This window comes from Piliocolobus tephrosceles, chromosome 16 (assembly GCF_002776525.5).
Source record: "Piliocolobus tephrosceles isolate RC106 chromosome 16, ASM277652v3, whole genome shotgun sequence".
Lineage (NCBI taxonomy): Eukaryota > Metazoa > Chordata > Mammalia > Primates > Cercopithecidae > Piliocolobus > Piliocolobus tephrosceles.
The window spans coordinates 36,067,833-36,095,810 of NC_045449.1; the positions used below are offsets into that span (position 1 = coordinate 36,067,833).

General features: G+C 44.3%; 2 protein-coding genes across 6 annotated transcripts; one reads left to right on the top strand and one right to left on the bottom strand.

Moving 5' to 3' along the window:
- Positions 1 to 86: 86 nt before the first annotated feature.
- Positions 87 to 7,100, bottom strand: LOC111537255 (translation initiation factor IF-2-like). Its single transcript, XM_023203918.2, has 3 exons — positions 7,082 to 7,100; positions 5,784 to 5,914; positions 87 to 764 (listed from the first exon to the last, which is right to left on the bottom strand). Exons 1-3 carry the CDS (start codon positions 7,098 to 7,100, stop codon positions 315 to 317), a joined length of 600 nt encoding a protein of 199 aa, XP_023059686.2. The 3' UTR covers positions 87 to 314.
- On the top strand, positions 431 to 17,784 carry VEZF1 (vascular endothelial zinc finger 1). 5 transcript variants are annotated; one of them, XM_023204589.3, is made up of 7 exons: positions 431 to 761; positions 3,373 to 3,584; positions 5,464 to 6,158; positions 6,921 to 6,984; positions 8,287 to 8,488; positions 9,767 to 9,922; positions 14,409 to 17,784. In XM_023204589.3, the coding sequence occupies exons 2-7, from the start codon at positions 3,579 to 3,581 to the stop codon at positions 14,834 to 14,836; spliced, it is 1,551 nt and encodes a 516-aa protein (XP_023060357.2). In that variant the 5' UTR covers positions 431 to 761; positions 3,373 to 3,578; the 3' UTR covers positions 14,837 to 17,784. The 5 variants fall into 5 exon arrangements, with proteins under 5 accessions (XP_023060357.2, XP_023060355.2, XP_023060359.2 ...); XM_023204591.3 differs by having other exon boundaries at positions 432 to 761; positions 8,305 to 8,488; positions 14,409 to 17,782; XM_026456741.1 differs by lacking the exon at positions 431 to 761 and adding an exon at positions 2,839 to 2,853.
- Positions 17,785 to 27,978: the final 10,194 nt, after the last annotated feature.

Here is a 27,978-nt window from a genome sequence, read left to right on the forward strand (position 1 = left end):
TTGGAAGGCCATCTAGCCATGAGATGCATATCATAGCGAGAGCGCGGAGGGCTTAGCCGACCGGGGAGGAAATGCCAGAGGGAAGAGACACTCGAAGTCGAAAGGGCTTCCCCCAATTTGGAGGTGGTGACCATGCTGTGCATGAGCGATTGAAGAGCCGGGTGTCCGCTGTGGCCGGTGCCCTCCGCTGAGGGTCTAACAGGGACGCGACGGTGCTGGACACCGTGTCTGAATCACGGGAGACGGCCCAGCTGTGCCCAGCGGGCCAGCGCCAGACCCTGGCGTCCTCCATCTTCTCTCCTGAGCTCCCCCTGCTACAGCTGCCTGAGCCACGGACCGCAGCACCACACACCCCCGCGGGGGGGGACGCCGCGCCCCATCCCCGCCCCGGGCCCCACCCCAGCCCCCCCGCGGGGGCCCTGACCCCACCGCCAGCGGGCACTGGCTGAGCTCCGAGGCGGAGAGCCGGCAGCGGAGACGCCCAGAGGGGGTCCGGGCGACTGGGGGCGGCGGCGGCCGGGCCGGGGCTCCCCCCCCGCCCGCGCTCGCCGCCGCGGTGGTGCGTCCCGGAGGTTACCGGAAGTGGCCGCGCTCGGCGCTGCCATGTTGAGGAGCCGCCGCTGCCGTTGCCGCCGCCGCCGCCGCCGCCGCTTTGTTGTCGCCTCCTCCGGCTGAGGAGGCTCCCCGAGCGGGGGGAGTGGGGAGGAGGGGGGTCGGCCGCCGCAGCCATGGAGGCCAACTGGACCGCGTTCCTGTTCCAGGTACTGGGGGCCCCCCCGGGGGGGCACGGGGGGGACAGGGGGGCCGGGCCCCGGGCTGGCGGGCGGGCGGGCGCTCCTCCTCCCCTCCCTCCCGGCTCCGCTCTCCGGCCCGGCCTTAATCCCCCTTTGTTTTTCCGCCCGCCCGCCCGCCCCGGCGGAGCGGTGCTGCTGAGGTGAAAGGAGGCGGCCTCACGGGGTGCGGGGGAGAGAGCAGGCCTCGGGGTGAACCCGGGGGCCCCCCAGCACACACACGCGCACACACACACACACACCCTTCCCTCCCGCCCTGAAGGGGAAGGGAGGAGGCCGGTCGCTGTCACCACCCCGCGGCCCAGAGAAAGGAGGGCGCCGGGCCGCTGGATAGCGCGGGCTGCTGGGCCACTGCGTGCCGGCCCGGTTCGGCACGGTGGGGTGAGGAGGTCCCCAGGTCCTGCTCTGAGTCTCCTCCCGCCACTTCATCCATCTTTCGCTTGTTCTCTTTTCACCTCCCTCTTCTTTTTGTGTGTGTGCGTGCGTGTGTTGACTTTCTGACCCCCTCCCGTGTCCCCGCGAATAGCGGGTATCCCTATGTTCCCCGCCACTCCCCCTCACCGCCACCACCTCTCGTGTTTACCCAGTTGGGGGGGGAGGATGTTGTGAGTGTGTATCCCCTCCCCAAACTTTTTCACTGGATTTACATTTTTTCTTTCCCAAGCCTCAGCCGAGCCTTGGCAGCTGACACCTTCTCTCTCTGTCCAGCTCTCCCGCCGTCCCATTGAGCCCGGGGAATCCCCCAGCCGGGCCGGCCCGGGGCGGGGGGGAGCGGTGGGGGCCGGGACTCCTGGAGGCCCGACCTTCTCCCGAAGCGCTTTTCTTTCTCGGCCCACCTCGAACGTTTCCTCCAAGTGGAGAGAGCAAACAAAGTCCGCTTACAAAGCCCCCAGATGAGTCACTCTCTGGGATGTTGGTCTTCGCTTTTTTGCAAGAAACTTGAAAGTGACTGTAGCCGATCTGTTTTGGCAATTCTCTTGCCCGCCCACTTTAGATGGGGGACCCCTCTTTGGCAGATCTAGGCTGGAACTTATTTTTTTCCTACTCCTTTCTATTTGCAAACGAAGCATTTAGTGGGCAGTAGCGATGAGCTCACGGGGAAACTTCGGAACTGGAGGAGGTTAGGAAGCTCGTCACTTTTAAGTGCGTTCTTCCCGCCTCTCTGAGTTATTTTCCTTTGAATACTTGGTGAAATCCCAAACGCGTAGCTGGGGCGCTTGATACCTTTTGGAACTAACAGGAACGGATGCAGAATTTTCAAAAAATTATTCTCCCAGCCACTGGATTCATCCTAGTGGAGTTAATGTAGGGATTTGGATAATTCAGAAATTACCTATTGTGTAGACTGGCTTTTTGTTTTAAGACGTATTTTTTCACATGTGGGCAATTTGATCTTTAAGTAGTTATGGAAATATATTCGGGCTTCTTAAAATTGAAAATACCCAACATTATGGAATTCATGAACTTCCCCCTTTTCTCATTCTGGTCAGTGTTGTTTTATTGTACTTTGATGAGCTTGCTAATAATGTGATAAACCAACTTGAAAATGCATTGGAAAAGAAATGATATATAACTAGCATGCATCCAGGTTGGTGTAAAGGTGGCAAATATTTTTCCCCAGAAAAAAGCTCAAATGGTCATTTTAAAATATGGGATTGATGGGCCACTGAAGGGATTTTCATGTGATTAAAAACCGTATTAAGCATGGTATCTATACAGATTGGAAAAAAAAAAAAAAACTGCTTCATGTAAAGGAAAAACCCATAACACATCTTTGGAAAGCTGGTTGAAAAATCTTTTGAAATACTTTTTTAAAAATTATTTTTCCCCTGGATAAAACAAATGCCAAGCGTTTATTGATCAACTTTTTAATTGGATTTTATATTATTTAATTTTTTTCAGCTATTAAAATCTTTTTTTCCACCTGATGGAGAAGTGTGAAAACAAATATTTGATCCTGGGCTTGGCAATGTGTGCAGTGAAATTTGTTGGAAAACTTAAAATTTAGAGCCGAGAGCAGTTGAATGGGTAAAGAGAATATTTCAGTCTTTTCTATGGAAAGGTATGAATAGACTTAATCAGTTCTGGTTTTAAGTAATTTTCACTGGGGATATGGAGTTAAGTTATCTTGTTTGTTTCCTGGAGCATCCTGTTGAATTTATATTTTAAAACAATTTAATACCGGCTTGCTTTCCAGATAACTTGGTGGAAAGTGAAAGCTATAGCTATTAAAATGTTTGATGGATGATTCTTCTAACAGGACATTCAAGATATGACTCACCGATGTTAATTTGTTAAGTACAAAATCTTTTACCCTCTGGCACTGGAGATTTCATGGTGCCATATCCTACTACCCTGGGTGATGAAATAACATTTCTGTTTTGTTTCTTGCCAGCCCCAGGAAAAGGAAAGCTTGGGCAGGGTTAAAAAGCCTTGCAGTTGAAAGAGATGGGATATAAAATTAAAACTTTGGTTTGATAATGCTAGACAAATAAAAGCCTACCCAAAAGTTATATTTTTAAAATAAATCACTTAACTGAAGGCTGGCCGTGGTTGTTATTTTACTCTGTCTCTCCCCCAGAGAACAAGTTGGGAAAACCCAGTTCCCCCTTAGAAGGCTTCATGTAGAAGTGTGGGGATCCTAGGAATCCTCAGAGAGTGATTCCTGTAGTGGTTCTACAGCATTTCACCCAAGAAGCAGGGACCTGGTGTGACCCTCGTGTGAGAGTGAGCTTCAGCAATGCTGTAAAAATACTTTATGTTGCCACAGACATCTGAATTGGTAAAATGGCAGTAAGTGCTTTTAGTACTCCATCGTACTAATGGTTGTTTAGAGTTGAAAAATGCCTCTAAATGCTATAAGTCTGAACTTTGTCCAGAAGATCTGCATTCCCTATTATCTGATCTGTTAGCCTTTGAAATTGTATATCTTCAGCTATCTTCAGCTATTAACTATTTGTATACTGTATGGAAACTTGAGAATCCTACAGCCAGGTTGGAAAGGGGATTATGACTGGAGTCCAAATTCTGTAAGTTCCTATTGATGTCACCTGGGTTGATAGACCCTTGCATTTACAGGAGCTTCACAAATTAGATTAAAAGTGGACTGTAATTTACTAGGAGCAGTAAGTCCAGAAAGAGACTCATAAATAACCACCTAATTTCTGAGAATGCTTCCAGGACTCAAAGGGTGATTACATCAAAATTATTAAATTGAAACTGAGAACTCTGGATACCACACCTCCTAATCATTTGGGGGAGACTAGTTCCAGGCTTAACTGTTATGCTGCCACCAAGTAAACATAGAGCAATGTGTAGTAGATGTTCTTACCCATCAGAGGAGGAGCTGTGAGTGAGTGTGTGTGTGTTTCTCCTTGTTTTTTCGTCCTTAATCAAGTTAGCTGTGGGACTTGTGGTTATAGAGTAAGAAGGGTAAATAACTGTCTAAAGTGTCTAAGATGATGGGATGGGCCCCTAGTAGGACACTGTATGCTTAAAATATTTGAAACTCCTCTTGAGTGCATGCATCCTATTAGGATTACAAAACTCAAAGCATAGGGGCTTGGGCTCACTGTCAAGAGTTTCAAAAATAATGTTGGTAAAGAACAACATATTAGGAAGAACTATTTCAGGAATTTTTTCCATCATTTCCTAAATGTTTATCAGTATGGAGGATTTTGAAAGCATCAGAACCAAGAGAGGAACTACTCATAAATGCCAAGAACCTGATCTATGGTGAAATTTTGGTTTCAGTGCAGCCAAAAGAATTTACAGTGTGCAGCCTCCAGTTTTGGGAGTGGAGAAGCACATCATAACAGCAAATGTCTAATACTTTATTGAAACCTACAACTGCTGGAAGAAGATAAATATGAAAGGAATATAAGTGTTTATAGTTTGTTTTTCTCATTAGTCTGTCTTTGGGAGTTTGGGATTTGAACAGCTAGTGTTGCTGAAAGATGCAGACTTCAGTATACAATTAGATAACCTGAGAAACAACTGACAGGTGTTTTGCTATGGGCTACCTTCACAGATGCCTTCCAGGTTGCTTAATAGCAGATTTTGTTTCAACCAAACCTTTTAGTAGTCAAGTGAAAACTTAAAGTTAACAACTAGCAAATGTGTTTAGAGAACTAGATTTCTTTCATCACTTAGCAACAGCCCCTTCCTCAATCTGAGTTTTCTGATAGGAAGACATGATGCTTTTCTTCTGGGTAATAGACAAATAGATGATTATGTTATTGTGTGTACGTGAGTGTGTATGTGTGTGTTGCTGCAGTAAGGTACTATTAAATACTTAAATCTGGAGTTTTTTTTGTTTTTGTTTTTTTTAATATGTTATTTAAACTTGGTTTCAGCACTGACAGACTAATGCAAACTGATTTCATCAGCTGGTCTGTCCCTTATGAACCAGGATAGTGTGTAGTTTAGTCAGCTGTCTAAAAGCAAGATCACTGTCAGCAACTTAGTTGCAAAAGTTTTGTGTCTGCACAGTGATTTTTCAATGCTTTGTATTGTGAGCTCTTAGAGTAACTAGGTGGTTGCTGGATTACCACTGCAGAGTAGCTGATAGGTTCTTTGACTGTTTCTTCTAGTCTCTATTGTCTGGAGCATGTTGAATTTCGAAGGCCATTGTGAGAGGCTGAGTTTCTGAAGTGTAAATGTTTGGTTTTAGGCCCATGAAGCTTCCCATCACCAACAGCAGGCAGCACAGAACAGTTTGCTGCCCCTCCTGAGCTCTGCCGTGGAGCCCCCTGATCAGAAACCCTTGCTTCCAATACCAATAACTCAGAAACCTCAGGGTGCACCAGAAACATTAAAGGATGCCATTGGGATTAAAAAAGAAAAACCCAAAACTTCATTTGTGTGCACTTACTGCAGTAAAGCTTTCAGGGACAGCTATCACCTGAGGCGCCACGAATCCTGTCACACAGGGATCAAGTTGGTGTCCCGGCCAAAGAAAACCCCCACCACGGTGGTTCCCCTTATTTCTACCATCGCTGGGGACAGCAGCCGAACTTCGTTGGTCTCGACCATTGCAGGCATCTTGTCAACAGTCACTACATCTTCCTCGGGCACCAACCCCAGTAGCAGTGCCAGCACCACAGCTATGCCGGTGACCCAATCTGTCAAGAAACCCAGTAAGCCTGTCAAGAAGAACCATGCTTGTGAGATGTGTGGGAAGGCCTTCCGAGATGTGTACCATCTCAATCGGCACAAGCTCTCCCATTCAGATGAGAAGCCCTTCGAGTGTCCTATTTGTAATCAGCGCTTCAAGAGGAAGGACCGGATGACTTACCATGTGAGGTCTCATGAAGGAGGCATCACCAAACCCTATACTTGCAGTGTTTGTGGGAAAGGCTTCTCAAGGTACTGCAGTTTGCTTTGCTTTGCTTTGTTTCATTATGGTATCAGTGTACTTCAGTTTTGTCTCCATGTGATCTAGAATTTTTATGTGAGAACAGATGTGGACAGACCTGTGTTATTAGAGAAGATTGGTGATAGATAAAGAAGTATTAACACCTTCAGGTCTAACCCCAGTTTGGTGTGATTGACAAGTGGTGACATAGTGATTAACCTGTTTTTTTCACTTAACAAGTGCCTCGGTGGACTCAGGCTTTCATTTGAAACATGAATACTTATCACTGCAAAACCACCAGTTTTCAGTTCAGTTGGGGCACTAGACATGAGGGTCACTGTGCAAATTAAAGTAACATTTCTTGGAAGTTGCTATGACCTTGGATGCTCTTAATTAAACTTTGACTGTTTTTTCATTTTTCTGAAAGCACCAACATTTCACTAATTTTCATTTTTAAAAGCTTTTAGAGTTAGTATAGTGGTAGCTGTTTCTGGCAGGTGTTAAGAGTAAAACTTCAGGTATTTTGTAATTGTGAAGAATCAAGACAATATGATCTGATGTTGACTAGGAGAGAAAATTAACAATTAGAGGCCTAAGACTTTGTGTATGGTAAGAGAGGGAAGGAGACTTGCACTGGGGGAGGGAGGTTGGTAATTCTGCTAGCTTTCCGTAAAATGCACCCCCTCCCAATCTGCCAAGCATGTAAGCATCACATAAATAGCATTTCTCTGTGTGTTCGATTATATCTTCTGTTGAAACTCTCTTTTTCACAGGCCTGACCACTTAAGCTGTCATGTAAAACATGTCCATTCAACAGAAAGACCCTTCAAATGCCAAGTAAGAGTTAAAATGACTTATCCTTAGTGTAGCACTTATCTAGAAGGTCTGAACCAGTTCAATCTCACCAGTCTTGAGTAGTCTTAAAATCACTGACCTGAGTAAATGTGGCCCATTTGACTTCTAGTTTTATAAAGTATAACTGACAGCCTCAGTTTCTGTAAAGCAAGATCATTTAAAAATATAAGTGTGTTGTTTTTGTTAAGCTATATTTCCCTTTCTTTGGGCAATAGTATTTTTTGTTAGGAAAAAAACGTTACAGTCTTGCAAAGGTGGTTGTGTATTTGAAAGGAATAAAGGGCTTTAATTGCTGGTTGATTATTGAAGTTTTTTTAACTGTAACAGGAGAAAATAATGAATTTTTCTCCCAAATGTTATCACTTACCGGATTTTTGTCTGTTATTACCAAATTGGAGCACTTTCTAGTTGTTTAAAAATCCATTCCAGTTAATGATTTTATTTGATATCAGTTATAATAACAAAAAGATTAAGAATTTTGCTAAATCAGAGGCCGGGCGCGGTGGCTCAAGCCTGTAATCCCAGCACTTTGGGAGGCCGAGACGGGCAGATCACGAGGTCAGGAGATCGAGACCATCCTGGCTAACATGGTGAGGTGGCGGGCGCCTGTAGTCCCAGCTACTCGGAAGGCTGAGGCAGGAGAATGGCGTAAACCCGGGAGGTGGAGCTTGCAGTGAGCTGAGATCCGGCCACTGCACTCCAACCCGGGCGACAGAGCGAGACTCTGTCTCAAAAAAAAAAAAAAAAAAGAATTTTGCTAAATCAAATGACTGTTTTAGGCATTGGTAATTCTAGTTTGTTGCTGGAAGTCTTTCAGTGCACCTTTCAGTTAAGTTTGTTAATGACTGATTTTATTAAGTAAATGATTTGAATTCTAAGAAAGATCTAATTGGAGGAAGGAAGCTAGTGTCATTGAGTGAGTGTCTGCTATGTATATGAGGCTCTTCTTAATCCACCAGTAATTTTGTGAGAGAGGTTATTATCCCCATTTTACAGATGAAGAAACCTTCAGATAGGTTAACCAACTTGTTCAACATTATGCTGTTTAGTAAATTGTGGAGATCAACTTAAACCCAGGTTTAACTTACCCTAAAGCTTACATTTTTCTTCCTTCAAAATGGAAGAGTCTAAAATTTATCAAATGTTTTATTATGATTATGATTCTAGGTAACATATGCAATTAAAATTAAACTAGTTGTCAGCTTGCACATGTGGATAGGGTAATGCATAGAATATAACGTACTTTAAAATGAGTAGAACAGGATAGTCTATATTTAAAAAAAGTTTTCCTCCCTCATGCAGACATGCACTGCTGCCTTTGCCACCAAAGACAGACTGCGGACACACATGGTGCGCCACGAAGGCAAGGTATCATGTAACATCTGTGGGAAGCTCCTGAGTGCAGCATACATCACCAGCCACTTAAAGACTCATGGGCAGAGCCAAAGTATCAACTGTAATACATGTAAACAAGGCATCAGTAAAAGTAGGTGGTGCTTCAGATGTTATTTCTTTTATATTTCAGATTGGTGAAATATGCATGTTTTCATAATGTATCAAAGGTATTAATATGTTTATATATTTCCTCCTATTGCCAACATGTGCAGACAGGCAACAATGGACAGAATATATTTGTGTCAGAACTATGCTTTACTTTCGTGTATGCAAACAGCATTGATAAGCTGCTAATAACCTTTAAGGTGAAAGCAGTGTTAATAAGCGTGCTTTTCAAACCCAAATCTGTAGAGAAATGAGATACCATGTCCACTTGCAGGTTTAAATGTTTTGCTTGCCTTAAATTCAGAGCTGAAGATAGAATACTTGCATTTACCCAGGATTTTTCTTTTAAGATTGCCCTAACCACTAGAAGAAGGCATTTTCCTAATCCTTTATTCTATTATATATGTATTTTATTTCCTAATCCTTTATTCTATTATATATGTATTTTATGCAGTAGAAACATCAAATTCTCAAAAAAATAGGTGGCCACAGGAGAATGGGGAAGAAAACTTAATGTGTATTAATCTATCCATTTTTGCTTCTTTGTAAGTACATTGGGTTTGTTATCTAGTGTGTTGTACTTTATAAGCATTCACTTCTTTTTATTTTTTTGAGACGGAATCTTCGCACTGTTGCCCAGGCTGGAGTGCAATGGCACGATCCCGACTCACTGCAACCTCTGCCTGCCAGGTTCAAGCGAGTCTCCTGCCTTAGCCTCCCAAGTAACTGGGATTACAGGCACACACCACCATGCCCAGCTACCTTTTTTGTATTTTCATAGAGATGTCATTTCACCGTGTTGCTCAGGCTAGTCTCTAACTCCTGAGCTCAGACAATCCATCTGCCTTGGCCTCCCAAAGTGCTAGGATTACAGACGTGAGCCACCGCACCCTACCTATAAACATGCACTTTTAGTGTACATTGTTGTGGTCAAGTAAAAAATATTTTGTTGAATGTTGATTAGTCCTATATTAATATTATCAAACTTCCATTTTTAAAGACATTTGGGTTTTTTTTGTGACACTTGGTTTTTTTTAATAGCAAAGATTCCTTTTCTCTTTTATATTGTTTTTCGCTAATTCTCTAGACTTTTTAGTGCTTGTTTATTTTGACCAATGTAGACACAGCAACAGAAAAGATGCACTTACTAAGAGCTATCAGGTTAAATGGTTAAGATCACAGAAGCATGAGAAGTCAATTTTGAAAAAAAAACGGCAACAGTTTTACAGGTAAATACAGTGTTTTTGGTTTGTCTTTGTAATAGCATGCATGAGTGAAGAGACCAGTAACCAAAAGCAGCAGCAGCAGCAGCAGCAACAACAACAACAACAACAACAACAACAACATGTGACAAGCTGGCCAGGAAAGCAGGTAGAAACACTGAGACTGTGGGAAGAAGCTGTTAAAGCAAGGAAGAAAGGTAAGGCACAGCTTCCAGTGTTGAAAATATGGCTAGAGAAGTGTTTTCATTTAGTATGCCAAGTGATCAAAGTAGAGAGGCCACAGTTTTAGGAAATCTAGCTTAATGGAAACATGGAAATAGTGCATGCTGGGAAATATCTGGTAAAGTATAGTTATTGGCAATAAAGTGTCCAGGTAAGTTATTACTAGGAATTAAAAGTTCTCAGTACTTCTATCATGTTCTTTCTTTTTTTTTTTTTTTGAAACGGAGGAGTCTCGCTCTGTCGCCCAGACTGGAGTGCAGTGGCGCGATCTCAGCTCACTGCAAGCTCCGCCTCCCGGGTTTACGCCATTCTCCTGCCTCAGCCTCCCGAGTAGCTGGGACTACAGGTGCCCGCCATCTCGCCCGGCTAGTTTTTTGTATTTTTTAGTAGAGACGGGTTTCACCGTGTTAGCCAGGATGGTCTCGATCTCCTGACCTCGTGATCCGCCTGTCTCGGCCTCCCAAAGTGCTGGGATTACAGGCTTGAGCCACCGCGCCCGGCCCATGTTCTTTCTTTTGATTTACTTTTTGTTACAAACTTGGAGCCAAAATTGGTCCTTTGCTATGCCCAGAGTTGCATTTTTATTTTCAATTTGATGTCAATCTCCATGCATTGTGGGCTTTTTTTTTACCTTTCTAAAATATTCCCACTTTTAGAGGTGGATATCCTTGTGTGTACATAAGTTCATTTTCTTACAACTGTGCTATTTTTGCTCTTTAGTGTTCTTTTTCATTGTATTATTTATTACATGTTTCAGATTCTATAGTGTTGATGTCTTTTCTCTTGGTCACACTCTTAAATCTTCTTCAGTCCATCACTATGGCTGGCCTTAACATATCTAGTCTTCTGCTGCTGAGGATTTTACTGTAATTGCTTAAAACATTTTAAATGATTTGCTTTTCTCTCATGTGTATATCTTCTAACAAATCAGTTGGAGTATCAGTTTTCAATGTACTTTTCAACTTACTAGTACAGCTTTGGCTTCTGGAGTAGTGTGCAGCCATTTCAAATGAATCATTTTGTCAATGTACCATGAGCCAAAGGGCAGATTTGTAAATTCCTTCTTCCTCCTCCACCTCTGCAGTGTCTTACTATGTTAAGGAATCCTCTATCTGTGGGCACCTCTGTATGTAATTCCTTTTCTGTGTAGTTTCTTCCATCTTTTGCTTCTTTGCTTCGTGTAGCGTGGCCCTCAGAGTGATCCCTTCTTTTTTTTTTTTTTTTAGACAGTCTCTCACTGTGTTGCCCAGGCTTGAGTGCAGTGGCGTGATCTCGGCTCACTGCAGCCTCCGCCTCCTTTGTGCCTCAGCCTCCCGAGTAGCCAGGACGACAGGTGTGTGCTACCACACCTGGCTAATTTTTGTATTTTCACTAGAGACAGGGTTTTACCATGTTGGCCAGGCTGCTCTTGAACTCCTGATCTCAAGTGATCCACCCACCTCAGACTCCCAAAGTTCTGGGATTACAGGCATGAGCCACCACACCTGGCCAAAGTGATCTCTAAACCTCCTATACCTGGATAAAAATAAAAGGAATAGCATTCTTCTTTTTTTTTTTTTTTTTTGAGATGGAGTTTCGCTCTTGTTGCCCAGGCTGGAGTGCAATGGTGTGATCTCGGCTCACCGCAACCTGTACCTCCTGGGTTCAAGTGATTCTCCTGCCTCAGCCTCCTGAGTAGCTGGGATTACAGGCATGTGCCACCATGCCTGGCTAATTTTGTATTTTTAGTAGAGACAGGGTTTCTCCATGTTGGTCAGTCTGGTCTCAAATTCCTGGCCACAGGTGATCCGCCTGCCTCGCCCTCCCGAAGTGCTGGGATTACAGGCATGAGCCACCAGGCTCAGTCAGCATTCTTTTTCATACATTTACTGGCATTGGAAGAAAAGAGTACAGCAGTCCATATAGGCTTTCCACCATTCCTCAGGTGCTGCTTGTTCCTAGCTTCCATTTGAAGATTTGTCATTATTTTAATAAAATGTTTTGGCCAGGTGTGATGGCTCACACCTATAATTCCAGCACTTCAGGAGGCCAAGGTGGGAGGATCACTTGAGGCCAGGAGTTTGAGACCAGCCTTGACAATATGGCAAGACCCCGTCTCTACAAAAACTCAGAAAAAAAAAAAAAAAAATTTAGCCAGATGTGACAGTGCATATCTGTAGTCCCCACTACTCAGGAAGCTAAGGTGGGAAGGTTGCTTGAACCCAGGAGTTTGAGGCTGCAGTGACCTACAATTGCATCACTGCACTCCAACCTGAACAACAGATTGAGACCCCCATCTCAAAAAAACAAAAAAAAAACTTTTGTGTTAGAATGGGGAGAGGGGACTGGCAATGGGGAGGAAAAAGTGTAGTGCTATGGTAATTGTATAGTGGGTTGAAAGTATATTATGAAGGGTATTTTACTTAGATAAGGAGTAAAAATGTTTAAGTCATAGTAAAAGGACACTTAGATTAAAAAGAAAACACTGAGGAGGAGGTAAGGGGGTCAGCAAATAAGAGAGTAAAAATTCTTTGGTGAAAGCAGGCGGAGAATATCCTCAGCAATACTCCCAGCACCTTAAAGTGAATTGGTTTTCTCTCATTCTCTCTCTTGGTGTACTCCTCTATTTGGTATTGTATTTCAGTTTGCTTGCACAATAAGACTTGATTGTTTAGCTCATCTTCTGACTTCCATGAAACAAAATGTTATTGTATTCCCATTCATAGCGTGAATCTCTCTGGAAAAGACCACTGATGTTAGAAACCGCTGTATTCATATTAGTAAATGTCACATTTTAGGGGAGAGGAGACTCCTGACCTGAAAACCTAAACTTGAATTTACAGCATCCCTTTAAATATTAGGCCTAAATAAGGTAACATAAGTTTTCTAACCTGACTGACAATCATATCATCTGGGAAGCTTTTTAAAAATACACATGTCCCAAGTTCCATCTAAATTATCTAAATTTCACTATTGATTCTCCTGGAGTCCTTTTTTTTTTTTTTTTTTTGAAGTCCTCTAGATAGTTGATTTTAATAATCACCCAGGTTTGGGAATCCCTGATAGGGAGAATGGTGTATGCCATTGTACATTGTATTGCTCAAGTAAGGGCTGCTTGACTCAAGGGTCCCCCTGCGGTGATAAGACCTTCGTGGATCATATACAGATCTCTATCGTTAGTTCAAGTATGTTTCTCCATTTTGACAGCCAAGTCACAGCTAGCCTACCCATCATTTTACTGCTGTTTTCTGGTGCTGAATTTTGTTGAGGGGTGGGTTGAGGGTGTTACCTTGAAGGGAAGTATTTTTTAAGAAGTGTGTAGACCTGGCTCACACCTTAATCCCAGCATTTCGGGAGGCTGAGGTGCACAAATCGCTTGAGCCTAGGAGGAGACCAGCCTGGGAAACATGGTGAAACCTGATCTCTACAAAAAACACAAAAATTAACTGGGCATGGTGGCACGCACCTGTAGTCTCAGCTACTTGGTAGACTAAAGTGGGAGCATTGCTTGAGCCTTGAAGGTTTGTGACTGCAGTAAGCCATGATCATGCTACTGCACTCCAGCCTGAGCAACAGAAGGAGAGCCTGTCTCAGAAAAAAAAGTGTTCAGGTTTTGTTGGGTCAGAAGGACCAGGGTCCCCTAACTCACTGCAGGGTCTCTTTGCCTAGCTAGTTCTCTTTGGTATGTTTGGTGGTATGTGTAATATGTAGAGTTAAAGATACTAGGCATAAAATAGATGATTGTGTCAACATCAGAAACAGAAGAAGAAATAGGAGTGAGGAGAACATGAACTTATTGAGGAGTGTTTTTTTCTTTCCTAATGTAGTTAAGAGACATAACCAGAAAGAATAAGATTATTTAACTGAAACAAACATGATACTAAAATAGCTTGTTTATCATTCCCCAGTTATGCATTTTTAAAACCTTAACAGAATGTGACTTCATGTCTCAGGCTTTAACATACTTATTGAGTATGCACACCTCTCTCTGCTAGTTACAGTGTGCCTTATGAGATTTTTCTGATTATCTGTTATTGTATAACCATTGGCCCAGCTCTGTGTAAACAAGCTCTTTAGCCTGGCCTGCTGGAGGTTGGCTCTTCCCAGGAAAGTTTTTAGAACTCAGAGGAACTGCATGAAGTAGTAGTGAGAACACTTAGCCCTGCACTGCAGAAGTTAACTGATCCTCTCAGCATCATTGTGAGGTAGGTAAGTAAATCTGAACTTGAAACCTAAAGTGCAAGGCTAAACAAGTTGCTTAAGTCCTTACAGGAGGTATAGCATCAGAAGGTGATTCATACACTGGGATCCCTGGCCCCCAGGCTTGCGCTCAGAAAGACCCTCTGTTCTGTTGACCACTTGATAGAAAACTGGAATTTGATTACATGTTTGACATTTTTAATGAAAAGAAATTGATTCAGAAACTGTGAATTTTGCTCACTGTTTTGAGAATCTAAAGACCCTTTTGTCTTCTTATTTTAGAAGCTGCTAACCTGTGCCAAACCTCCACGGCTGCTACGACACCTGTGACTCTCACTACTCCATTCAATATAACATCCTCTGTGTCGTCTGGAACTATGTCAAACCCAGTCACAGTGGCAGCTGCAATGAGCATGAGAAGTCCAGTAAATGTTTCAAGTGCAGTTAACATAACCAGCCCAATGAACATAGGGCATCCTGTAACTATAACCAGTCCATTATCCATGACCTCTCCTTTAACACTCACTACCCCGGTCAACCTCCCCACCCCCGTCACTGCCCCAGTGAATATAGCACACCCTGTCACCATCACATCTCCAATGAATCTGCCCACGCCTATGACATTAGCTGCCCCTCTCAATATAGCAATGAGACCTGTAGAGAGCATGCCTTTCTTGCCCCAAGCTTTGCCTACATCACCGCCTTGGTAAACAGTATTATAAAATCAAAATATGGGTTAAAGTAAATATTTACCAGCAACTTAACTTTTAGTTGATTAAAGCAAAAAGTAAACCATGAAATTGGGAGATTTTGTTATTAGTTAATAAGAGTGTGGTAGCATTTTTCTCCAATTTGGCTGGGATTATTCAAAGTAGGGTGTGTATGTAACTTATCGCTGGACCACTTTAGTTTAATCAGAAATTCCTTTTAGCTGACAACATTGCTTAAACAGGATAGTAGTTGGCAAGATGAAATGCCAGAATTAAAACCAATCATAAATAAGTAGAACCCACTTCAAAATAAAAAAAAAAAACAGCATTACTATTTCTAATCCCAAGGAATCACTTTATTGTAAACACTAGCAGAACTCTTCTCCCTGTACAAGGTGGATGGCTCGTTTTAACCTGAAATTCTAAATCCACAGATTGAGAGCTAGTGTAGAATTGTCTGTGTTTATTGTTTTTATGAGTAAATACATGCATTGTCATAATAAAATGCATTTCAGAGAATATGCATTTTACCTTTGGGAATATGTTAATTTCAGGCAGCATTCCCTATGGGAAAGGTGATACCAGCTCTGATATGCAAAGCATATGATAATTTATCATTCTAACTTCAACATATAATAGGGATTGTGACCTGATATTTGGAGATGTAAATATTGCTCAGCATATTAATCCCGATGGAAAATAGCATTGTAGTTGACTTTTTAAAAAAAAATTTTAAAAAATCTACAAATTGTGTTTTGCTAAGAAAAGCCTCAACTGACAGAGGAGAAGTCAAGTGTGTGGACAGGCAGCCTCCTAACAAACAGAGGCCAATGGGACTCCTGTTTAGGAGCCAAGGAGTACTTTGGAACAGTTCAAATATATTGCTTTAAATTGGAAGACGCTGGAGGCACTGGGATGTGATACGCCCCTCTCTCTCCCAATCAGAGCCTGTTGATGTTACAACAGGGACAGATGTGTTAGTTGCTCACTAGAGTTTATGTCTTATATTAAATTGTATACAGTTTTTATTCTAACCACTAACTAGGTAGTATATGCCCCTTCAGAACATGCAGAGTGTATCTTTTTTTAAATTTCTCCTTCCGTTTCTTAAGTATTGCTCAGATTTGTTCAACTTTGTAAATATGGACATCACTTTTTTTTTTTTTCTTTGAGAAAACACTTGTATCAGCTTTGTGGTGTTTTCAGGGAGACAGCTGTCTGCACTCCCTGTAGAAACCCAGCAATGATTCAATGATTGTGCATGTTGAGACATGTGCTTTTTATTTCTTAGCAGGATATTTTATCTCTGTACATAAAGTAGAAACCAAAAGCTAGGGAAACAGATATGCTTTACACCATCATGCCACACATTGTTTTTGAAGCATTGTGTTAAAAAAAAAAAGTTAAACCAAGACGCTGTGATTTTTTTTTAAGTTGCAATATGTTTTTGGTTTTTTTCATTTTTTAATCATTGCAGTTAAGAGAAATGGAAATTAGTTGTGTTAATCTTGCAGAATGTTTGCAGGACTGACTATCAAACTGGATGATTTCCGTTTATACCCTACTGTGTCAGTTCAAGCATCAAAATACCTTGCATCTGAGGCAGACTTCCTACATCAGGGACAGGTATCTGTGTGTCATTATACAAAACAGTTCTAGGGGGTTGAACTACATAGTAAAAAAAATAAAATAAATAGTACTTAGTGTAAAATAATTTTATAAATGATCTTTTGTACTTTAGGACATTAAATTGTACAACTTTTGTATATATAAAAGCTTAGGAACTTTCTGTTTAGCAGGAAGGCAACACATTCCTACACTTTTAATGTATATGTTTGTTATAATGTCCATGTAAACATGCCCTATGTTTGTGCCTTTTAATTAGTTTGTCTCAATAAACAAAATGTAGAGAAAAATATGTAGCTATGACTTTGTTACAACTGTTCTTATCCACAGTACAAAAATGGTTTGTTTTTAATATGTAGAGCATTATGTGTGGACTACTGGAAGGACTCGTGTAGGGAAAGCCCAAGAATGACCCTGCTGAGGCCTGAATTGGGAGGCACAGTGGCTACGTTTGGAGGAAGTCCACATTTCCTGGCATGCAGACCCAAAATTGGGTTCTGGCTCTGCCTGCTGGGATCTGTTATCTCATGGGCTGACAATCATAATCCACAATTCAGACAGCCCAGGCTTCCTCCACAGTGGTCCAAGGAGCAGTCCTCAGTGGGGACAGGTGTGGGCCCTACCCCTAAGCTAGAATGTGGTTGTCGGAACCCTGAAAGTATTAGTTCTAAAAAAAAAAAAAAAAAAAGATATATACTAGAAATAATTGTTTTATCAATTCATTGTATAATAAACAGGAGTGAGACTTCATTGTATGACTTCAGTTAAAATGCTATTTTGTATGCATTCTTTATTCACTTAAGAAGCTTGTCTGCAATAATAAAGCCACGTCATGTCTTCTTTTGGGAGGGAGAGAGTCGATGGCAGGAGGGGGTTGTGGGTGGGCCACTGAAAAGGGGGACCGAATAGGTTGTGTGGTGAAAGTCTCCTGTGTCTTGGAACTGGAATTGAGTTTCAATGTTGATGAACTGATTCAACCAGGTGTTGAAGGCACGACGGCCACTGCTCTACGAAAAGGGAGAGTATGTTTTTCCCTTCTGGTTGTAACCTGGTTAAGAGCTTCCCCTTTATCAGATTGGCAGCTAAACAGTTGTATTAGATAATCCTTAAATCTGACATCCAGCCTGTTATGCTCTAGAGTTCACTGCTTGGCCTGCATTTGCTTTTTATTGTGTATCCATTCCCCTCCTACGGTGTGCTCCTAAATGAAGGTTTCTATGTAAGCAGATGATGATTTTACCTGTCAATACCAGCACTGTATTACTAACATGCAAAATACTGCAGATTTATTTTGAAAATTAAAGTTAACCGGTCACAAATGTTATAATGGATTGCTTAATACCTCAGAAGCTTCATCAGTTTGCTCTGATAATAGAAAAATTTTTCAAGTACTATCTTTTCAGGTGTGCACATCTCAGTATTGGGTTGGAGAGAGGGAGGGTCCAGTATCAGGCTGGTTGAAGGGTGGAAGGGCACCAGACTGACTGCCCTTGGTAGGTGCACCCTCCCAAGCAGCTTGGGTAAGGCCCAGGAAGCCAGGACTGGAGGCAGTGGCCACAGGTTTAGGTCCCTGTCCTACCCAAAAGAGAAGATGGGTTTAAAACATTTCTTCTCATGCTCTAGGACCCAATTTCCTTAGTTGAAAGGGGTATTAAGCTGAGTCCCTTGCCCATTTGTGTTCAACTAGATTTCTTAGATGTCCACTGAGGACCAACAATGTGCCACGCACTGTTAGGCACTAAGGGGCATGAAAAGTTGATTAAGACATGGTTGCTGCCTCCAAGGAGGCTGTTAAGGGAGATACGACGAGTGATGGTATCACCAGAGAGCAAATCAGGATGAATGTGACACTTCATTCAATGAAAAAGTTTTGGATACCTACATCTGTTTTATATAGAATTGAGGCTTTCCAAACTTCCTGTGATAATTGCTTTAGTCCTTTAGTGACTCAGTGAACACAGCTGGAGGAAAGTGTTCTTCGTGCTGTTTTTGTTCTGGGAACAAGGGAAGTGTTAGTTCACCGAGTTGCTAGTTAATCATTCCAGTCCTGGCTGTTTAGGTGTCCCCACTCATCTCAAGGGGCCCTGAAGTTTGGTCCTCTCTGAACAGACCTGGGTTTAGGATGTAGAGGGGATAGTGGAGGTTTTCACTTCAGTGTCCTCAAGGATCATTGGACAAAAAGTCCAATCTGTTCATGGGACAGTAATCAATTTTTCCTCCCTGCCCTAATAGTCTTGGCCATCAGTCTTGTACTTTTTCCACTTCCTCCTTAAAGAGTCTTATATCCTGAAAGAATACCATTTGTCCCTGGTTTGGGTCTATAAATCTCCCCCACAGCTGGCCTGACATTGGCAGATTACTGGAAAATCTCCCCTTGTAAAAATAGGGGGCTAGGCAGGGCGCGGTGTCTCACGTCTGTAATCCCAGCACTTTGGGAGGCCAAGGCAAGCAGATCACAAGGTCAGGAGATGGAGACTCTCTTGGCTAACACAGTGAAACGCTGTCTCTACTAAAAATACAAAAAATTAGCTGGGCGTAGCGGTGGGTGCCTGTAGTTCCAGCTACTCGGGAGGCTGAGACAGGAGAATGGCATGAACCCAGGAGGCGGAGGTTGCAGTGAGCCGAGATCGCGCCACTGCACTCCAGCCTGGGTGACAGAGCAAGACTCTGTCTCAAAAAAAAAAAAAAAAAGGTGGGGACTGGCAGGTTAGTGTGTAAAATGCCAGGGCAGAATACTGACTGAGTCTGTGCATTAGTCCAGATTCCAGCTTCTCTTGGTTGCCCACCTCTGAGCAATCTAAGGCCCATGTAGTTCCCAAAAAAGGAATGAAGGGTCAGGGGCTTTCCTTTGAATCTTTGCATGAGGTAACCTTCTCCTTAGACCTACCCATTAGGGGTTGGCTAGTTAGCCTTCCTCTTTGCAAGCTAGGCACTTGACCCAGATCTTGGCCCTGGACCATGAAGGTCAAGTACACATCACTTTACAAACCCACCCTGGATCACTTGAGGCAAGGAGTTGAAGACCAGCCTGGCCAACATGGCAAAACCCCGTGTCTACTAAAAATACAAAAATTAGCTAGGTGTGGTGGTGCACGCCTGTAGTCCCAGCTACTCAGGACGCTGAGACATAACTGAACCTCCCACTGAACCTGGGAGGCAGAGGTTGCAGTGAGCTGAGATTGTGCCACTGCACTGCAGCCTAGGCAACAGAGCAAGATGCTGTCTTAAAACAAACAAATGAACAAAAAAACCGCCCTGACAGTTTTTGTTGTTGTTGTTGTTGTTTGTTTGTTTGTTTTTGAGATGGCGTTTCCCTCTGGTTGGCCAGGCTCGAGTACAATGGCGTGATCTTGGCTCACCGGAACCTCCGCCTCCCGGGTTCAAGTGATTCTCCTGTCTCAGGCTCCCAAGTAGCTGGGATTACAGGCGTGCACCACCAGGCCCAGCTAATGCTGTATTTTTAGTAGAGACGGGGTTTCTCCTTGTTGGTCAGACTGGTCTCGAACTCCCGACCTCAGGTGATCCACCTGCCTTGGCCTCCCGAAGTGGTGGGATTACAGGCGTGAGCCACTGTGCCAGCCCTGCCCTGATAGTTTTTACCATGACATGATAAGAGAAGGAAGTTTTATGCTTCAGATTCTCTATCACTACTGACTTGCATCATAATTTCAGAAGTCTTCTTCATCTCTAATTATCTTAAATTGACATCCCACCTCCCTCCCAACCCCTAAATATCTCTTTCAAAATTACATAAAATAAGAACTTAAAATCATGACTCCTTTGTAATGTATGTAACTGCTAACCATGTAGGAAGAACTCTCATTAATGGAGTTTCCTCAAAGTGAGGTCCACCTGCATCTGGCTGTGTCAGAAACTAAAGAAGGACATTTGAGGAAAATATTCTGTTCTGCCAATGAGCTATTCTTTTGGCATGACAGCTGAGAGAATGAGGAGATCAAGGGGAATGAAAGGGAGCGATATGCCCTTCCAATGACTGGGCTAGCAGCTCTCTCTTGCTCAGGCAAGGCTGGGACAGATGCACCAATTCTAGAGGCTGCCCATGGAGAAGAGAGCCATCCTCAAAGACTGGGATGAGAAGCCAGGTCTTTGCCAATCTTAGGGACAACTGGGGACTGCCAGAGGCTTATTATCCCTACAGAGTCAGCCAGACAGATCTGTTTTGAAGGAGCTTGGATCCCCAAGGCCCTTGCCTGTGAACCAAGGAATTCTTATATTTGTTAGTGGCAGGAAAAGAGCTAGAGAGAAATCAGTCTTGCATGTGTATGGAGGAAGAAAAAGGGGAGTCTTGGAGGTTAGGAAGAGGCTAAGCAAGGGAAAAGAGATATTTTGGAGGAAATGTCCTTGTGCTACCTGTGGTATCACTCCTACCCTGACCACCCTCTCCATGCACCTGCCCTGGACTAGACATGATTACTCAGGGAACTTGGAGACAGGCTGCTATTCCGAGCCAGCTGTGATGATTTTTGCTTCAGCCAATAGGCAGGAAAGAAGACATGCTTTTCTTCACCAGATAAAGGAGAAAAGGCCAGGTGTGGTGGTTCACGCCTGTAATCCCAGCACTTTGGGAGCCCAGTGCAGGCGGATCACGAGGTCAGGAGTTTGAGACCAGCCTGGCCAACATAGTGAAACCCCATCTCTACTAAAAATACAAAAATTAGCTGGGCATGGTGGTGCGTGCCTGTAATCCCAGCTACTTGGGAGACTGAGGCAGGAGAATCACTTGAACCCGGGAGGCAGAGGCTGCAGTGAGCCTAGATCACGCCATTGCACTTCAGCCTGGGCAACAGAGTGAGACTCCGTCTCAAAAAAAAAAAAAAAAAAAAAGAAAAGAAAAATTAGTAACTGAAGAAACAGGCAAGATTCAAGTAATTAGGAGTGGGGACCTGTGAACCGCTTCTTGCTGGAAGAAGTGGGGTCCCACCCTTTCCTGAAATCCCAGAGCTCTGTCCCAAAAGAGTAGGTCCTGATTCCAGGGTGGCCCTGTCAACGTAAGGGAAATTCTGTCACCTTGTCAACACCAGAGATTCTGTGGCTATCAGGAACCTCTGAGGGAGAAGAATGGGGAGGAGGGAGTCTTTGGGAAGAGAGAGAAAGAAAGGAGACAGTCATTGCTTCTGCTGTTTTCTAGGCCTAGAATGCCCTCCCCATAACCAGCCCTCTAACATTCTTTCTCCACAGTGAACCCCTAGACATGCAGAAAGTGTAATTTAAATGTTGCTTCCTCTGAAACCTTTCTCTGTCAGGCAGTTAGTTTGTTCTTCCTTGGTATAACAGGAATAGGTGGGAGATATCAAAATAAAGGTGGAGGCAGTTTAGCATCCCCAGAAGGGAGGCTAGTTTCCAAACTGAATCGTAGCTTCCAAAAGTTTTGCTACATTCCTTAATCTCTGATTCCAAATTAGTGGGTTCATGGCAGCCTGTGATTGTTGCTGATTTTGCCCTGTATTGATGAATCCCAATGTCCAGGAGACCTGAAACACAACAAGGAACTGAGTACCAAGGACAGAAACAGGAGTAAGCACCAAGGTAAGTGAGGAGGGACTGCAGGGGATCCAGAGCAGAGGGAGATTTGGCATAAGGAACAACTGGGAGGTGCTGTAATTTAGGGTTATGATCAAGAGCAGAGACTTGGAATCTGAGAGGCCTGGGTACAAATCCAAGCTGTGCCACTTGAAGCTATGTAACCTTCAGCAAGCTATGTAGCCTCTCTGCCCTCTGTTTCCTAAGCTGTAAAATAAGCATGACAATAAATCCAACCTAGTAAAGTTTCATTTTGTTTTGTTTTGAGATGGAGCTTCACTCTTGTTGCCCAGGCTGGAGTGTGATGGTGCAATCTTGGCTCACTGCAACCTCCGCCTCCTGGGTTCAAGTGATTCTCCTGCCTCAGCCTCCAGAGTAGCTGGGATTACAGGCACGTATCACCACGTCTGGCTAATTTTTGTATTTTTGGTAGAGACAGGGTTTCACCATGTTGGTCAGCCTGGTCTTGAACTCCTGACCTCAGGTGATCCACCCACCTCGGCCTCCCAAAGTGCTGGGATTACAAACATGAGTCACTGCACCTGCTCCTAGTAAAGTTTTAATCTGAAGCATGTAAAGTGCTTAGCCCAGGGCCTGGTACAGAGGATGGAGCCTCGAATTCAATGTAGCCCATCTCTATCTGGTCCTCCTATTTCCAGTTTGGGTCATGGTGGCATCATTTTGCTCAAAGGCACCAATTGCATCCTCTGACAGACCTGCAAAGGAGCTTAATTGCCTTATTGCATTGCTTTCTCGCCTCAGATTTTAGGGGTTGGCATCCAGCATGGGGAACGAGCTTCATCCGAGGAATGAGAAAATGAGACGGATGGCACATCTTCTGAAAAGCAGGTAACTGGAGGCCAGAGAGGTGTGGCAGGCCAGAGGTGTTCAGATTAGACCAGGGAAGAGTCACCAGGCTGGGAGACCCTATATGTGCCTATCTGGGGATGGTGCATCCTGCTTCAGAGAGGTTATTCCATCTCCTTCATTCTCCACATTCACTATATCCAGAGAAGGCACCTGTACAGCTTCCCCTGGCAATCTCACCGTCCTGACAATCAAAGAATTCGTTCGTCCTTCTCTAGCTGCAAGCTCAGCACAGGCCAGACCTCCTCTTTCCTTCCTAAGAAGAAAAGGAACACCACCACCTAGCCAGGTGGGATGAGGGAGAGAAGCCCAAATCCTTCTAGCCCGCTCAGTCCAGAGTCAGCCCTCACAGCTCCATCTCCGCTCCCTAAGACGTCGGGGACTCACTTATCCGAGAGAGGAACCAGCCCCGTAGGGTACAAGGCAAATGTGAGTGTTGCCACGGCTGGATCGGTCACCTTGCTGTGGAGCCCAAACTGGCTCCACATTGGCCTGGCACTTGGTGCCCCTCACCATTTGGCCTGATCTACCCTGCCGGCCTCCTGGCCTCCTCTCTGCCTCTTTCCTCCAACAGTAGGGCTGGAGAGGACCCGAGACAGACAAACAACTCTTGGGCGTGTGGGCCCTGCCCGATACTAGAGCATCGGCGGGCTGGGATTGGCTGATATCTCCCGCGTTCTGATTGGGCAGGCGGCGGCCTGTATCTCATTCACAGAAGGTATTGCTTCTCCTGCTGGAGCTTGGACCTCGCATGTTGCTTCACTTTCTGCACTTTGTACAGTAGGTGTACTCATTTGATGTAAATAGATACAATTCAGCTATATGGTTTCCGCAGATGACGTGCCCCCAAATGCAGCGTTGGCCCCTCAGGGATGGCTGAATCTGTCCGTTTATTGTATCCCCTATCCAAATCACAGCTGTACGACTGAATGGGACCAGGCTTATGGGAACTGTGGGGGCTGCGTTTTGCATACCCAGGTGAGGCCACGGTTTGTTTTGTTTTTTAGATGGAGTCTCGCTCTCTAGCCCAGGCTGGAGTGCAGTGGGGCGATCTCGGCTGACTGCAACCTCCGCCCTCCCGGGTTCAAGCAATTCTCCTGCCTCAGCCTCGCAAGGAGCTGGGACTACAGGCGCGCACCACCATGCCCGGCTAATTTTTGTATTTTTAGTAGGACGTAGTTTTGCCATGTTGTCAGGGATGGTCTCGAACTCTTGACATCGTGATCTGCCTGCCTCAGCCTCCCAAAGTGCTGGGATTACAGGGGTGAGCCACAACGCCTGGCAAGGCCACAGTTTTATCCGGTGAGACCTTTTGCTGGGTTAGCCTTTCACCCACTTTCACCGGCAGTCCTTTCTACCATTTACACTTGTATTTCATATTTCTTTGTCTTTAGTCATGCTGTTCCATATACTAGGAAAGCTTTCTTCTCATTCACCTACTTTTAAAATGTGGCTAAAGTTCCTGCTCACTAGGACTGCTGGAGAAAAAGCCTATTGCAGGGCTTGGACAGGGAAAACACAAAGTGAGCCTGGAATATTCAATATATATTTAGAAACAAAAACTTACAAAAAGTTGCAAAAGTGAAAATAGTACAAGAAATATCTATATACCCTTTACCCAAATTCACCTATTATTAACATTTTATCCCTTGCTTAATCACTTTATGGGGCATTATCCAATTTTTTTTTTTTTCTGAATCATTCCAGGGTTTCATACATCAATTAGCTCTTACCCCTTAATATTTCTGTGTGTATTTCCTAAAAATAGAGATATGCTGTTACACCACAGCAAACTTTATACACTTACATTTATATAATATTTTTATTTAATCTACCATCCTTTTTTTTTTTTTTTTTTGAGACGGAGTCTTGCTCTGTCGCCCAGGCTAGAGTGCAGTGGCCGGATCTCAGCTCACCACAACCTCTGCCTCCTGGGTTCACGCCATTCTCCTGCCTCAGCCTCCCGAGTGGCTGGGACCACAGGCCCCCACCACCTCGCCCGGCTAATTTTTTGTATTTTTTTAGTAGAGACGGGGTTTCACCGTGTTAGCCAGGAGGGTCTCGATCTTCTGACCTCGTGATCCGCCCGTCTCGGCCTCCCAAAGTGCTGGGATTACAGGCTTGAGCCACCGCGCCCGGCCCTAATCTACCATCCTTATTCCAATTCTGTTAGTTGATCTAATTATGTCCTTTTTCTTTCCTTTTTTTTTTTTGAGACGGAGTCTCACTCTGTCACCCAGGCTGGAGTGCGGTGGCATGATCTCGGCTCACTGCAACCTCTGACTCCCGGGTTCAAGCTATTCTCTTGCCTCAGCCTTCTGAGTAGCTGAGATTACAGGCATGCAGCACCACGCCCAGCTAAGTTTTGTATTTTTAGTAGAGATGGGGTTTCACCATGTGAGCCAGGATGGTCTTGATCTCTTGACCTCGTGATCCACTCGCCTTGGACTCCCAAAGTGTTGGGATTACAGGTGTGAGCCACTGAGCCAGGCCCTAATTACAGCATTTTCTCCATTCCAGTAAAAGATCTAGTCTAGGGTCAGGTTATTCCATCTCCTTCATTCTGCACATTCACTACATCCAGAGAAGGCATCTGTACAGCTTCCCCTTATAATCTCACCGTCCCGACAATCACAGTTTATTCTTCTCTAACTGCAAGCCTGGCACAGGCCTGACCTCCTCTTTCCTTCCTAAGAAGAAAAGGAGCACCACCACCTACCCAGTAGGGTGAGGGAGAAAAGCTCAAATCCTTCTAGACTGCTCACTCTTGAGTTGTCATGTCTCTCTAACCTCCACAAATCTGGAACATGTACATAGCTGGCATTAAAAATACAGACCCTGCCTTATTTTGTTTTTAATGGAACATTCTCCATTTTGTGTTTGTCTGGCTTTTCCTCATGATCAAGATGAAGTTTTGGCCAGGCGTGGTGGCTCACGCCTGTAATCACAGCACTTTGGGAGGCCGAGGTGGGCCGATCACGAGGTCAAGAGATTGAAACTATCCTGGCTAACATGGTGAAACCTCGTCTCTACTAAAACTACAAAAATTAGTTGGGTGTGGTGGCATGTGCCTGTAGTCCCAGCAACTCAGGAGGCTGAGGTAGGGAAATCACTTGAACCCAGGAGGCAGAGGTTGCAGTGAGCTGAGATCGCGTCACTGCACTCCAGCCTGGTGACAGAGCGAGATGGTCTCAAAAAAAAAAAAAAAAAAAAAGAGAGAGAGAGAGAGATGAAGTTCTACATTTTCAGCGGGAATACTGCATAGGCCACATGTCCTCAGGATATTACATCTGGAGACACACAATGTCCCTCTGTCCTTCATACATGATGTTAACTTTGATCATTTGGTCAAGGTGTTACCCATTTTCTCTACCACATAATTATTGTCCCCTGCCCTTGCAACTAATAAATAGTCTGTGGGGAGATGTTTGAAGACCATCTATATATCCTATTCCTTAACAAAATTTCGTCTTAGATTTAGCATTCATTGATGATCTAATTAAATCTTTACCACGATGGTTGAAATGTCTCTTTGCACAAGAAAGTAAGGAAGTGCTCAAAGAAGAGGAGGATTCAGCAGTAGAATGCTAGGAGTTGGCACATGGCCAAGTCCGAAACACTCTAAGCCAAAATAGGTAATGATAATAACAAATTATACACAATTGAAGGAAAATAGTAATCCATGAATTCATAAAGAAATGAGTGACTACATCTTCCTGCTCCCTTAAATCTCAGTTCAGCCTTCTTGTCCTTCAGTGGTAGATGTGCCCCTCTATGCTACCATCTCCTGCTGTGCTTCTCAACCTGCCACAATAATGTGACACTTTCCTGACTGTAGAATGGAGCCGAACTGAGTCCTGGGCTCTACCTTCCCTACCCTAAAGGGAGCAGGCTCTATAGACTGGAGTGTGAGGCCTGAGGCTGAGGGTCTGGCTCCTAGGAACTCAGTCTTGCCATAGCTTCAAGGTCTTCTTGCCCCAGAGGCTCAGCCCTGCCTCTAGAAGGAGGTTTCTCTTTTCTCTTTTTAAGAAACAAGTTACTCTGAAGTCAGCTCTCTATGGGGTCCTCCACCCACCACTTTGCTGTGCAACCCAAGTGAGGCTCTTCCTCCAAAGAGTAAAACATTTTTGACATTTCAGCTAGTGCCCAGAACCCTGTTCAGGGGTCAATGATTTAGTGCCAGCTTCCTCTCTCCTCCTTCCCTGACCATTTGCTGGCCCAGCAGAGGTTCCCTCCCTCCAAGAAAGGAGGATTCTTTCCCAGGACACCAGGGCCATGCGGCTCCTCCACCTGCAGCACCTGCTCCCAAGTCCCACACAGGAATATTCATCCTGCTCCACCCCGCAACCTCCTCTAGGGAGCTTCATTTCCGGGAAGAACCAGATTTGAGCATCTAGACCAAATTGATCTCAGGTATCCTTTCTTGGAATTGGAAGAATGACAGTAAGAAAAACAGGCATCATTCATTGAGTATTAGAGTGATGAGGAGCAAGCCAAGGCGATGCTGGTGTGCACCTGTAGCCCCAGCCATTTGGGAGACTGAGGCAGGGGGATCACTTGAGCCCCGGAATTTGAGGCCAGCCTGGGCAACAGGAGGCAGAGGTTGCAGTGAGCCAAGATTGTGCCACTGCACTCCAGCCTGGGTGACAGAGACTCTGTCTAAAAAAAAAAAAAAAAGAGCTTAAGTTAAGAATAATTATGGAGGAGCCGGGCGCGGTGGCTCAAGCCTGTAATCACAGCACTTTGGGAGGCTGAGGCGGGTGGATCACGAGGTCAGGAGATCAAGACCATCCTGGCTAACATGGTGAATTCCCGTCTCTACTAAAAATACAAAAAACTAGCTGGGCGCGGTGGCAGGCGCCTGTAGTCCCTGCTACTCGGAGGCTGAGGCGGGAGAATGGCATGAACCCGGGAGGCGGAGCTTGCAGTGAGCCGAGATCGTGCCACTGCACTCCAGCCTGGGCGACACAGCGAGACTCCGTCTCAAAAAAAAAAAAAAAAGAATAATTATGGAGGAAAGTCATTTATGTTTAACTTTCCTCCTTCCAATTATAATGATTTTGAAGGCTAAATATGGACATATATACATAATCGATTATAAAGCAATG